Source organism: Choloepus didactylus, chromosome 20 (assembly GCF_015220235.1).
Source record: "Choloepus didactylus isolate mChoDid1 chromosome 20, mChoDid1.pri, whole genome shotgun sequence".
Taxonomy (NCBI): domain Eukaryota; kingdom Metazoa; phylum Chordata; class Mammalia; order Pilosa; family Megalonychidae; genus Choloepus; species Choloepus didactylus.
The window spans coordinates 33021236-33034656 of NC_051326.1; the positions used below are offsets into that span (position 1 = coordinate 33021236).

At 38.8% G+C, this 13421-nt stretch overlaps 1 protein-coding gene across 2 annotated transcripts in view; it reads left to right on the forward strand.

The window, feature by feature from the left end:
• ELP3 (elongator acetyltransferase complex subunit 3) overlaps window positions 1-13421 on the forward strand; it is a 116928-nt gene that overhangs the window by 32798 nt on the left and 70709 nt on the right. Inside the window, exons 8-9 of one of the 2 annotated variants that reach the window (XM_037813057.1) lie at window positions 9592-9753; window positions 11299-11431. In XM_037813057.1, the coding sequence (XP_037668985.1) occupies window positions 9592-9753; window positions 11299-11431 (295 nt within the window). The remainder of the gene's footprint in view (window positions 1-9591; window positions 9754-11298; window positions 11432-13421) is intronic. The other variant, XM_037813058.1, reaches the window with a different exon arrangement.

Genomic DNA, 13421 nt, shown 5'->3' on the forward strand with positions numbered 1-13421 from the left:
CTCCTGGAATGAACCCCACTTGGTCATGGTGTTTGATTTTTTTATTATGTCTTTGGATTCAATTTGCAAGTATTTTGTTGAGAATATTTGCATCTATATTCATTGGGGAGATTGGCCTGTAGTTTTCCTTTTTTGTGGCATCTTTGCTGTTTTGGTATCAGATTGATGTTAGCTTCATAAAATGTGCTAGGTAGTGTTCCATTTTCTTCATTGTTTTGAAAGAGTTTAAGTAAGATTGGTGTCAGTTCCTTTTGGAAAGTTTGGTAGAATTCCCCTGTGAAGCCATCTGGCCCTGGTCTTTTATTTGTGGGAAGTTTTTTGATGACTGATTGGATCTCTTTGCTTGTGATTGGTTGGTTGAGGTCTTCTATTTCTTATCTGGTCAGTCTAGGTTGTTCATACGTTTCCAGGAAATTGTCCATTTCCTCTACATTATCCAGTTTGTTGGTATACAGTTCATAGTATCCTCTGATAATTTTTTTAATTTCTTCTGGATCCGCAGTAATGTCACCTTTCTCATTCATTATTTATTCATATGGATCTTCTCTCTTTTTCATTTTTTTAATTAAGTTCAGTTTTACTGAAATATATTCACATACCATACAATCATCCATGGTGTACAATCAGCTGTTCACAGTACAATCATATAGTTATGCATTCATCAACACACTGTATTTCTGAACATTTTCCTTGCATCAGAAATCTCTTTTTGTTTTTGTCAGTCTAGCTAGGGGCTTGTCAATCTTGATCTTCTCGAAGAACCAACTTTTGGTGTTATTTATTCTCTCTGTTTTTTTGTTCTCTATGTCATTTATTTCTGCTTTAATCCTTGCTATTTCTTTTCTTCTACTTGGTTTAGGATTAGTTTCCTGTTCATTTTCTAGCTTCTTCAGTTGCTCCATTAGTTCTGTGATTTTACCTCTCTCTTCCTTTTTGATATATGTGTTTAGTGCTATAAATTTCCTTCTCAGTACGGCTTTTGCTGTATCCCATAGGTTTTGATATGTTGTGTCCTCATTTTCATTCATCTCTATGTAATTAGCAATTTCTTTTGCTATTTCTTCTTTAACCCACTGATTGTTTAGGGGTATGTTGTTTAACCTCCAGGTATTTGTGAATTTTCTAAGTCTCTGATGGTTATTGACTTCTAATTGTATTCCATTGTGGTCAGAGAATGTGCTTAGAATAATTTCAATTTTTTTAAATTTTTTGAGGCTTGTGTTATGTCTCAGCATATGATCTGTTCTAGAGAAAGTTCCATGGGCACTAGGGAAGAATGTGTATCCTGGTGATTTGGGATGTAATGTTCTATATATGTCTGTTATATCAGATTCATTTATCAGATTGTTCAGGTTTTCAGTTTCTTTATTGGTCTGCTGTCTGGTTGATCTGTCTATAGGAGAGAGTGATCTGTTGAAGTCTCCCACAATTATTGTGGAAACATTAATTGCTTCCTTTAGTTTTGCCAGTGTTTTTCTCATGTATTTTGTGGCACCATGATTGGGTGCATAAACATTTATGATTGTTATTTCTTCTTGTTGAATTGCCCCTTTTATTAGTATGTAGTGGCCTTCTTTGTCTCTCATAACATCCTTGCATTTAAAGTCTATTTTATCTGAGATTACTGTTGCTACTCCTGCTTTCTTTTGGCTGTAGCTTGCATGAAATATTTTTTTCCATCCTTTCACTTCCAATTTCTTTGTGTCCCTGTGTCTAAGATGAGTCTCTTGTATGCAACATATTGATGGTTCATATTTTTTGATCCATTCTGCCAATCTATATCTGTTAATTGGGGAGTTTAATCCATTTACATTCAACATTATTACTGTGAAGACATTTCTTGAATCAGCCATCCTATCCTTTGGTTTATGTTTTCAGATATATTACTTCCCCCCCTCTCTTAATGTCCTTTAACATACCCATACTGAATCTCTTTAGTACTGAACCTTTCTCCATCTCTCTCTCTCCTTTGTTTCTCTGTTGGTAGGGCTCCCTTTAGTATCTGAAGTAGGGCAGGTCTCTTGTTAGCAGATTCTCTCAGCATTTGTTTATGTGTGAAAAATTTAAGCTCTCCCTCAGATTTGGGAGAGTTTTGTTGGATAAAGAATTCTTTGTTGGCAATTTTTCTCTCTCAGAATTTTAAGTATGTCATGCCACTGCTTTCTCGCCTCTGTGTTGGCCTGTGAGTAGTCACTAGTCTTAGGTTGTTTCCTTTGTGTGTGGTGAATTGCTTTTCTCTTGCTGCTTTCAGAGCTTGCTCCTTGTCTTCAATATTTGACAGTCTATTCAGAATATGTTTTGGAGTGGGTTTATTTGTATTTATTCTACTTGGAGTTCACTGGGCATTCATGCTTTGTGTATTTATGTTGTGTAGAAAGTTTGGGAAGTTTTTCTCAACAATTTCTTTGAATACTGTTTCTAGACTTTTACCCTTCTCTTCCTCTTCTGGGACACCAGTGAATCTTATGTTTGGATGTTTCATATTATCTATCATATCCCTAGGGTCCATTTTGATTTTTTCAATTTTTTCCCCATTCTTTCTTTTTAATTTAATAAATTTTATTTTGAAATAAATTCAATCTTACAGGAACAGTTGCAAAATAGTACAAACCCCATACATACAACTCCAGCATACCCCGACCCCCCTCCCCTGGTACCCCGATCCACCACCTTTAACATCCTGTTGCACCACTGTTTCTTTCTTTCCCTCCCTCCCTCCCTATCATCCATTGTTTATTGCTCTGTCCTCTGAACATATGAGAGCAAGCTGCACTATCTTTGAACAAACAGTATAATTCACATATACTTTCCCGTGGACAAGAACATTCTTTTATGCAATCTCATTAAGCGCAGCTAAGAAGTTCAAGAAATTCAACATTGATATAAAGCTTACATTCTGTATTTCCTTTTTTTTTTTCTTGTGTCCCTTTGAGCCTCCTCTCCTCCATCCTCAGATCCCATCCAGGATCATCCTTGGCATTTAATTGTCATCTATTTAGACTGTTTTTTTTTTTTTAATTGTGAAAACATATATATAGCCTAAATCTTCCCATTCCACCCCCTCCCTAGCATTCCATTAGTGGGATTAATCACATTTAGAATGTTGCAATGCTATCACCTTCCCAGCGTCCATTTCTACAAGTTTCCCTTGACCCCAAACAGAAACCCTATCTCATTTCTTAACTGCCCATTGCCCCTTCCCCCACTTCTCGGAACCCCTACTCTACTTTTAATCTCTATGGTCATATTCTTTGTGTTTACCATTGGGGCTTAAATTTAACATCTTAAATCTATAACAATCTTGTTTTTCTTTGATACCACCTTAACGTCAATATGACACATAAACTATGTTCCTATACTCCATCATTCCCCCCACCTTTATGTAGTTCTTGTCAAAAATTACATATTTTACATTGAGTCCAAAACCACTGATTTATCATTACAGTTTATGTGTTTTAGGTCTTGTAGGAAGTAAATAGTGGAGTTATAAGTCAAAAATGCAGTAGTATTGGTATTTATATTTACCATGTGATCTTTACTGGAAATCTTTATTTCTTCATGTAATTTCAGTCAGTTGTTTAGTGTCCCTTCCTTTCAGCCTGCTCAACTCCCTTTAGCATTTCTTATAGTACTCATTACTGGTGATGAATTCCCTTAGCTTTTGATTATCCGGGAATGTTTTCATCTACCCCTCATTTTTATCCTCCAGGTGTTTGTGAATTCTTCAAGTCTCTGATGGTTATTTACTTCTATTTGTATTCCATTGTGGTCAGAGAATGTGCTTTGAACAAATTCATTTTATTTTATTTTATTTTATTGAGGCTTGTTTTTATGTCCCAGCATACGGTCCATTCTGGAGAAAGATCCATGATCACTAGAGAAGAATGTGTGTTCCGGTGACCTGGGATGTAATATTCTATATATGTCTGTTAAGATTCTCTGTATCTCTCTCTCCTTTCTTTGTTTCTCTGTCGATAGGGCTCCCTTTAGTAGCTGAAGTAGGGCAGGTCTTTTATTAGCAAACTCTATCAGCATTTGTTTGTGTGTGAAAAATTTAACCTCTCCCTCAAATTTGGGAGAGTTTTGTTGGATAAAGAATTCTCAGTTGGCAATTTTTCTCTCTCAGAATTTTAAATATGTCATGCCACTGCCTTCTCGCCTCCATGGTAGCCGCTGAATAGTCACTACTTAAGTCTTACGTTGTTTCCTTTGTATATGATGAATTGCTTTTCTCTTGCTGCTTTCAGAACTTGCTCCTTCTCTTCAGTATTTGACAGTCTGATCAGAGTATGTCTTGGAGTGGGTTTATTTGGATTTATTCTGTTTGGAGTTCGCTGGGCATTTATGCTTTGTGTATTTATATTGTGTAGAAGGTTTGGAAAGTTTTCCCCAACAATTTCTTTGAATACTCTTTCTAGACCTTTACCCTTCTCTTCCCCTTCTGGGACACCAGTGAGTCTTAAATTTGCATGTTTTATTTTATCTTTCATATCCCTGCGATCCTTTTCAATTTTTTCCCCATTCTTTCTTTTGTTCTTTCATTTTCTGTTCTGTGGTCCTCAAGGAAGCTGAGTTGTTGTTCAGCTTCCTCTAATCTTGTGTTATGAGCATCCAGAGTCTTTTTAATTTGGCCTACAGTTTCTTTAATTTCCATAAGATCTTCTATTTTTTTATTTACTCTTGCAATATCTTCTTTATTCTTCTAGGGTCTTCTTTATGTCTTTTATATTCTGCGCCATGTTCTTCTTCATGTCCTTTATATCCTGTGCCATGCTTTCATTGCCTGTCTGTAGTTCTTTATTAATTGTGCCAAGTACTGTGTGTCTTCTGATCTTTTGATTTGGTTGTTTGGGTTTGGGTTCTCCATATCGTCTGGTTTTAGCAAATGCTTTAAGATTTTCTGTTGTTTTTCCCTCTTGGTATTTGCTTTACTTGATCTTTAATTTGTCAGAATTGCAGCTTGGTGGCATACACTTTCTGTAACCAGCAGATGGCATCCTTGAGTCACCTGTTACCCTCAAGTCAGTTCTCCTCAACTTTGTCTTTGTGGTGTGTGGGGATCTGATTCTTGTGGGGTCCAGTTGTTGCACTTAATTTGAGTGTGTTGTCGGTGCTATCTGCCCTGAACGAGGGGCATGTGTCTGAGCAGTTAGGGAGGAAGGGCAGCTTTAATAACCAAACCTCCCAGGTGTTCCTGGAGATTTAAGGCTGTTCTTTGCCGCTGACCCAAAAGTCCTTGGTATTGGCGTAGGTTCCCTGGGATTTCTGAGTTGTTCTCCCTTCCCTGCTGTGCTCTTCCAGGACCTCTGCTGAGGGAGGGAGGGCCATGCCATGTCACAAGTGCATGCCGGCCTCCAGAGAAGCCCTGGGACACCGGGCCCTGCAGGGGAGTTCCCAGCCCACTTCAAAGATGGTTGAATGAGACGCATTAACTTCCCCCTTTCTGCACAGCTCCGCACTCCCAGCTCTGGGACAATCAGCCGTGTGTGTATTAAAGGCCACTGTCCACGGTGGATATTGTGGCTGTGCGTGGTGCTGCGGGAAAGACTCCCTGTCACACTGGGTTTCTTGGTGCGACTCTGTGCTGTGGGTTCAGCCCCAGGCAGGAATGGCCCCGCCCGCCGGGGAGATGGCTGCAAGTCACGCTTTTTTTTCTCCTTTTGGCTCCCCTTTGCTCCCCTGGGCCCGAGACAATCAGCAGTGGGTGTTGGAAGGGGTTTCTTCCACACTAGACACCGAGGCATTAGCCCAGCCCACTCCTGTCATATCTGCAGCTGCTCCCGGCCTTTTTTTTTTTTTTTAAAAAAACTAGTCCATCTCCAAACGCCAACCCACCATTTCTCCCCACCGCAGTGTGGCCAAGGGACTTTCAGCTGACTCACTCACTCATTTCAGAATGCAGACTTCTGGTTTCACCAAATGCACAGTCCCTGTAGATTTAGCAGACCTTGTCTGGCTGGCGCTACTCTGGAAGTGGTGTTCTGGGTCACTTTCTGGTTTTTATCTAGTATTTTTCACGGAGGTGTTCTTTTGCCCTGTCTCACCTCACCGCCATCTTAGGTTCTCCTCTTTTGTTCTTTCTTTTTCCGTTTTGTCATCCTCCAGGTCACTGATTTGTTGTTCAGCTTCCTCTAGTCTTGTACTGTGAGTATCCAGAATCTTTTTAATTTGGTTGACAGTTTCTTTCATTTCTATAAGGTCATCTATTTTTTTTATTTACTCTTCCAATTTCTTCTTTATGCTCTTCTAGCGTCGTCTTCTTGTCCTTTATATCCTGTGCCATGCTCTCGTTGTTTGTCTTTAGTTCTTTGATTAATTACTCCAAGTACTGTGTCTCCTCTGATCTTTTGATTTGGGTGTTTGAATTTGGTTTATCTGTATCGCCTGGTTTCTTCATATGCTTTAAAATTTTCTGTTGTTTTTGGCCTCTTGGCATTTGCTTAACTTGATAGGGTTCTTTTGGGATATGTAGGCTAATTCAAAGTCTAATCTCTAATTTTTCAGGTCTACAGCTTGATGTCATACTCTTTATCTGACCAGCAGGTGGCATCCATGAGCCAACTATTCCCCTCAAGCCAGTTCTCCCCAACTTTGTGTTTGTATTGTGTAGGGGTCTGATACTTGCAGGGGTCCAGTTGGTACACCAAGTTTTGGTATGTTGTTGGTGCTGTCTGCCTTGAATGTGGGACGTGTGTCTGAGCGGTTATGGAGGGAGGGTGGCTTTAATAATCAACCCTCCCAGGTGTTCTTGGAGATTTAAGTCTGTTGAAAGAATCTAAACTTTCATTTCAGTCTCGCCACTGATTGTCTCTGCTGGTGACCCACAAGTCCTTGGTATTGGCGTATGGTCCCTGGGATTTCTGAGTGTGTCTCTCTTCCAAACCATGCCCTCCCAGGGCCTCTGCTGAGGGAAGGCTGTGCTATGTCACAAGTGCATGCCATCCCTCAAGGGAAGTACTGGGCTGCCAGGACATGTAGGGCTGTTCCCAGCCTGCTGAAGGGATGGCTGCTATGGGGCATGTTAATTTCCCCCTTTTCGCAGAGCTCTGCCTTCCTAGCTCTGGGACAATTAGCTGTGCATGTGCGAGAGGCTGTTGTCTACACCCGATATTGTGGCATGTGCATTTGATGCTGGAAATACTTCCCGTCACACTGGGCTTTTTGGCGCCCTTCTGCGCTGTTGCGCCGGCGCCAGGAAGGAGCGTTCCCAGCCTTCGGGCCTCATAATATTGGTATAGTACATTTTGTGTATGAAAAATTTAAGCTCTGCTTCAAATTTGAAGGAGAGCTTTGGCATAGTGCATAATTATGGACTTCTGGAAGATAGGAGAGACAGGGCAAAAAAACACCTCCATGAGAAATACTAGCCAAAAAGTGACCCAGAATACGAGTTCCAGCTATTCACCAGTTGGACAAGATCTGTAAATCCACAGGGACCATGCACTTTGTGAAACCAGGTGTCTGCATTCTGAAACGAGTGACTAAGCCAGCTAAATATCCAGCAGCCACACTGCGGTGAGGGACAGCCATGACACATACATTCAAGTGTTTCATGTTGTCATTCAATTCCCTGAGATGTTGCTCATATTTTTCCATTTATTTCCCTATCTGTTCTTTTGTGTGTAGGATTTCAGATGTCTTGTTCTCCAGTTCCTAAGTGTTTTCTTCTGCCTCTTGAGATCTGATGTTATATGTCTCCATTGTGTCTTTCATCTCTTTTGTTGTGCTTTTAATTTCTATAGATTTTGCCAGTTGTTTTTTCTTACTTAAAGTTTCTACCCTACGTACGCCCAGTGTTTACATTATACCTTTCATCTCTTTTGCCATATCTTCCCTAAACTTTTTGAATTGATCTAGCATTAGTTGTTTAAATTCCTGTGTCTCAAATGAAGTGTAAGTTTGTTCCTTTGACTGGGATATACCTTCATTTTTCTTAGTGTAGGTTGTTGTTTTCTGTTGTCTAGGCATCTGGTTTCCTTAGTTAACCTAATCAGGTTTTCCCAGACCAGAACTGGCTCAGGTCCCAGAAGGAGGAAATATTCAGCACCAGGTTTCCCTGAGGTTGTGTCTTAGAAGAGTGACACACCCTGTGATGCCTCAAGTTGATGTGCTTTTCCTAATGTGCCCAGCAGGTGGCGCCTGTCAGCCTGTCGCTCCCAACTGGTGTAAGGAGGTGTGGCCCCTTTAATTCTCACCTTAAGTTGCTTCTGGTTTGATTATTTCCTCCCAGGCCCTGGGGTTTGGTGCTGAATGGAAGGCTGGCAGTAGAGCTGGGCACAACCTCTTTCCTCTTAGGGTCAATATACCCCCCAGGGAGTTGTCATTTGCATTGAAATAGGCTCTTTGTCTCTCTGACTCTGCTGTTTCCACCCTTGTCTGGGTCTGAGCACTGCAAACTGAAAATGGCTGAGGCTTTCTCCATTGCAGAGCACTGTGTACTGAAAATGGCTGATGCTTTCTCCACTGAGCCATTCAGGTTGAGAGAGAGCAAAAGGGACAGAAAGCCCCCTTTCAGGGTCTGTCCATAGCTCTCAGTTTCACCCACCAGCCAGAGGTAGCACCTTGTCCTCTGGGCTCCCCCTCCCAGGAAGGAGAGGTCCCCTGGCTCTTCAAGGTCAGTTGTCACTAGAAACATGTCTGCTTGTTGGGGGTTTACACCTTGCATTGAGCAGTCCACATTTGATAATTAAAATCCTAGTTGGAGCTAGACTCAGCTATATTTGCTTGTTCAGAGAGGTGGTCTCTATCACAGCGTTGCTTTGCAGTTCGGGCTGCTGTGGGGGGGGGGTGCTCCTGGCTCGGGTTCACAGTTTCCCCTCACAGATTCCATGCTGCGATCTCAGGCATTCCTCCCAATCCAGTTTGATGCACAATGTGTGGATAGTCACTATTGTCCCCCAGCAGTTATTCCAGATTATTTACTAGTTGTTCCTCATTTTTTATTAGTTGCTCCTAGGGGACTAACTAACTTCTACTCTTCTCTATGCTGCCACAAATTTGTATTTTTGAAATCTGATACTCTGGTTTTCATGAAAGTGGAAAATGATTCCTCATTTTGTAAATTGTAGGCTTGGTAGAAAGTCTTTTGCCTTCCTGTCTCCTTTTTCCCTTTTTTTTCTTCCCCCATTTATTTTACATGATTAAAATATGGAGTGGGAAGTAAATCATGCAGATGACTTTCACTTACGTGAAGAATGGTTGCTAAGAATTGAAAAGAAGGATTTTCACAGTTGAAATCACTGCTTTCAAGGCAAGTATGATTGTAGAATATTGTAGGAGAATAATAATGATAATGATGATGTTGGTAACCTTACCGTATGCTAGCTCAGTCACATCAACACTGTGAGGTGGATGCTATTATTATCATCATTCTGCAGATAAAGAAGCCAAAGCACAGAGAAGTTAATGACACTTCTGTTTGCATAGTTAGGAAGAAGCAGAGCCAGTATTTGAACTCGGATGGTCTGGCTCCAGAGCCCATGCTCTTAACCATTGTCTTATACTGGGAGGAGTAAGAGAGGACAATCCTTTGAATGAGAGTAAATATCCTAAAATTGTGGCAGGTTGTTTATTTTTAAATTTATTCTGCAGGTATTCTGAGAGAAGTCTCACAAAGTGTATTGGAATTACTATTGAGACCAGACCAGATTATTGCATGAAACGGCATTTAAGTGACATGTTGACCTATGGCTGCACGAGGTTGGAGATTGGAGTACAGAGTGTGTATGAAGATGTGGCCAGAGATACCAACAGGTAAAATGGTAAATGATCTTGTGCAAACCTTCCTCTTCTCTTACTGATTTTATCTACATCCATACTTATCCTTTCCTCCTTTCTACTAATCTTAAGAGAAAGAAGTATTCCATCATTTCTTCTGTCTGTGCTCTTAATTCTATCCCTTCTGTCCTGCATTTTTATACTTTCTCTACTGGCTTTTTTCCAGTAGCCTATAAACATGATCACATCTCTCCCTCTTCTAATCATAAACAGCCTTTCTCATAAGGAGAACAGGAGGGCAGGGTTCAAGGTTAGTAGCAGGAAAAAAGGGATTTGAACAAGAAGGAAGTTGGTGTGAGGTGTGAGAGATTTGTTTTTGTGAAACAGATGGTGCCTGGCAGGAAGTTGAGAGAAAGGTGGTGAAGCAATGTGTATACACTGAGAAATTCAAAAAGTATAAGGAAGGAAAGAAATAAAATTGTAGCTAGAGGGGTTAGTTGAGACATATGATGTTCTCTTCCCTCTGGATACGTAATTGGGTTGAGGAGAAACATACACATGAAAGGTTACCTGCATAAGAAATTTTATGATTAATTACTAAGTTAGTGAAAAGTAAAAGATTCCAGGAATTCATTAGGCAATAGCAGAGATCAGTGACCTAGAATGGTAAAAGGCAGGGTTCTGGGGATAGGTAGGTGTTGAATTGGACAGTAAAGACTACTTTACTTTAGTAGGATTTTGATAGACATGATTGGGATTGTGCTAGTAGAAAAGTAAAGGGGAATTAGGGAAACATACTGGTTGAGATTTTAGAAATGACCGAGAAAAATGCCAGGCTAAGGGGGTTAGAAGTTTACCTTTAAGTAATGGAAATCTGTTGAACATTTTTGAGCATAGGGAAGAATCTAATGGATATCATGTTTGAGAAAGATTAATCTAAATAGAATGTGTTCATGTAGGGGAAGACTAGAATCAGGAAAACTGGTTGGTCTGCAATAATCAAGGGAGTATGGTAGAGAGGTCCCTATGGAGATGGAAAGAGAGTTTCTTAAAGACCAGGGAAGTTTTCTGATGAAAATGACCATTAATCGGAGACTTAAAGGAAAAATATTAATCTGTTTTGTATTATAAGTTCACTCTTTGCTCTACAAATAATTTCACAAGATCTTTAAAGGAAAGAGCATAGAAAGCTGATACATCTGCATGATTTTGAGCTCATCATTATTTTTGTTTTTTTTTAAACATATCTTTACATTAGTAAGTTTATTTTGACTGACGATGTTAAGCTGAATAATTTTAGTATACACTAGCTCTTATTAGCCCAGTCATCTCCTTTCAGAACGTTGAGTAGGTACATAAAGGAATTTCTGGAAAATATCTCAGAAGTAAAATGACTCACCTCCAGGCCTTCTCAGAGATGGGGATATAAAAAATAACTTCTAAGTTTTTTTTTCCCCAGCTATGTGATTCTTAGTTATAGAATTTCTGTTACATGTCTGAGAGATTGTTTGCCCTTTGCTGCCTTATGTTAACTTTTTGCCCGTTTATTTGTGTAACAGGTAGTGAATTTTCTTTCCTTAGGGGCCACACTGTAAAGGCAGTATGTGAGTCATTTCACCTGGCCAAAGATTCTGGTTTCAAAGTTGTAGCTCATATGATGCCTGATCTGCCAAATGTGGGACTAGAAAGAGACATTGAACAGTTTACAGTAAGTGTTACTTTAAACCAGACTAATTTAGAATGCCTCTGCATGCTATTTCTATCCACTCTGCTCTATTTGCTTGCTTACTGTTAATTTTTTTCCATTATAAAAGCAGTACATCCTCATTATAAAATACTGGAAATGCAGACGGGAAAGAGCTGTCAAAACATAGTCTCAATACCAAACAAAATCCTAACATTTTTACATGTTCTCTTCCAGCGTGTTTGTATGCTTAGGCTTTTTGGGGGGTGAGGTTGTTTATCCACATACACTTAAACTTACATACAAATGATAGATAATTTTTCCATTTGCTTTTTCACTTAGCATTATAACAAGCATTTATTCATGTTGAGAAGTGTCCTCTGTTAACATGTTAACGTATTTAAATGTCTAATTTCTGTTGGATAAATATACCATTATTTGCTTAATCACTCCCAAGTTTTTCAAAATTTAGGATATTTACACTTTTTGATATTGTAATTAGCACTGCAGTCAACAATTTGATGCCTGTAACTTTTTGTACTATATAGGATTATTTCTTCAGTATAAATCTTCTGCAGTAGAATTATCAGTTATAACCATTTTAAGAATCCCAATCTATTTTTAAGTTTCTTTTCATAGGGTTGTTCCAGTTTACACTCATTTCAGCAGGTTTATTTTTCCCCAAAATAATTCTCTCCTGTATGTATATTTTGTAGACGCATATACATACAAACACATACAAATATAAGTATATTCTAATCTTTGCTAATTTAATGGATAAAAGTGCCATTTTAATTTGCATTTTGTAATTGTAGTGTATTTCATCTTTTTGGAATTGCGTCTTTTTGTCATTTGTTAGGATGTATTTTTTTATATTAATTTACATCAGATTTTAGATAAAGACATTATGGTCTCCTTATTTTTTGTATCTATTGCAAATATTTACCCCATTCTACCATTGGCCTTTTACTTCTTTTTTCCCCTTGATGATTTCTTCAGATGCTTCTAAACTTAGAAATGCCTTTCTCCTCCAGTATTTCATTAAACATATTCTCTTTTCTTCCAGCCTTTCTGTTATTTGAATTTTAATATCTAGCTCTGTTTTCTTTTCAGTCTGTCATGGCTTCTCTATCCATGTTAGCTTTGTTTTTGAAAAGGTGGATTCAGATTAGGTGGAGAATGGCTTGCAAACATCCTCTTTGTAGATGGCTATAGAATATTAAAGACATGATGAACTTTTAAAATATAATTGTTACAGGGAAAATCACACACAGTTATAGAAGAAAATCTCTAAGACCAAATGGTGCACAAAGTATACAGCATTTAAGAATGTGATAGAAATCAATGAGAGAGATCAAAAAAATCTGTAGTTACATTTCCTTTGAAATTCAAGTTAAACAAAGAAAGCTTTGCAAAAATAATGGAGCGGAAGGTAAGAAGGATTTTGGCTTTCACGGTTCACAAGATATAGACCATCACTGCTGGATGTACAGATACTAATACCAAGGTGGAATCAGAGGGAACTGTAAAGTCCGTCATCATTCCTCCATTATGTATCATGCAAAATCAAGATAAAGAGGGAAATCGTCAGTGTAAAGTTTCTTCAAATGATAGGTTCAAGATCAGATTTAATGACTAAAGTCAAGCAGAGACATAGAATATATAGTCTTCTTACATGGTCAGCCCAGGATAAATTTACTGATATTTTGGGGCTCTGTATTTATTACCACGATTAAAGACATTTTAACAACATAATTACCATTTTAATTTATGTTTTTCACCAAATCAGCCACTATATTGAACATCAGTTTCAGTGAAAGTTTTTAAGTCTATATTGTTCTCATAATTAATTGCCCCAAAATGCATTTTATACATTGAGTTGGAGGAAGGGATTTGGTGTAGAAAATCTTGCTGTGGTCTTGCATGAAAGGGAAGATTTTTATATTTATGATAGACACATGAGTTAACATGTTCTTTTGAAATCTCAAGCAATACACAGGAAAGTTTTCAGGCCAAAATT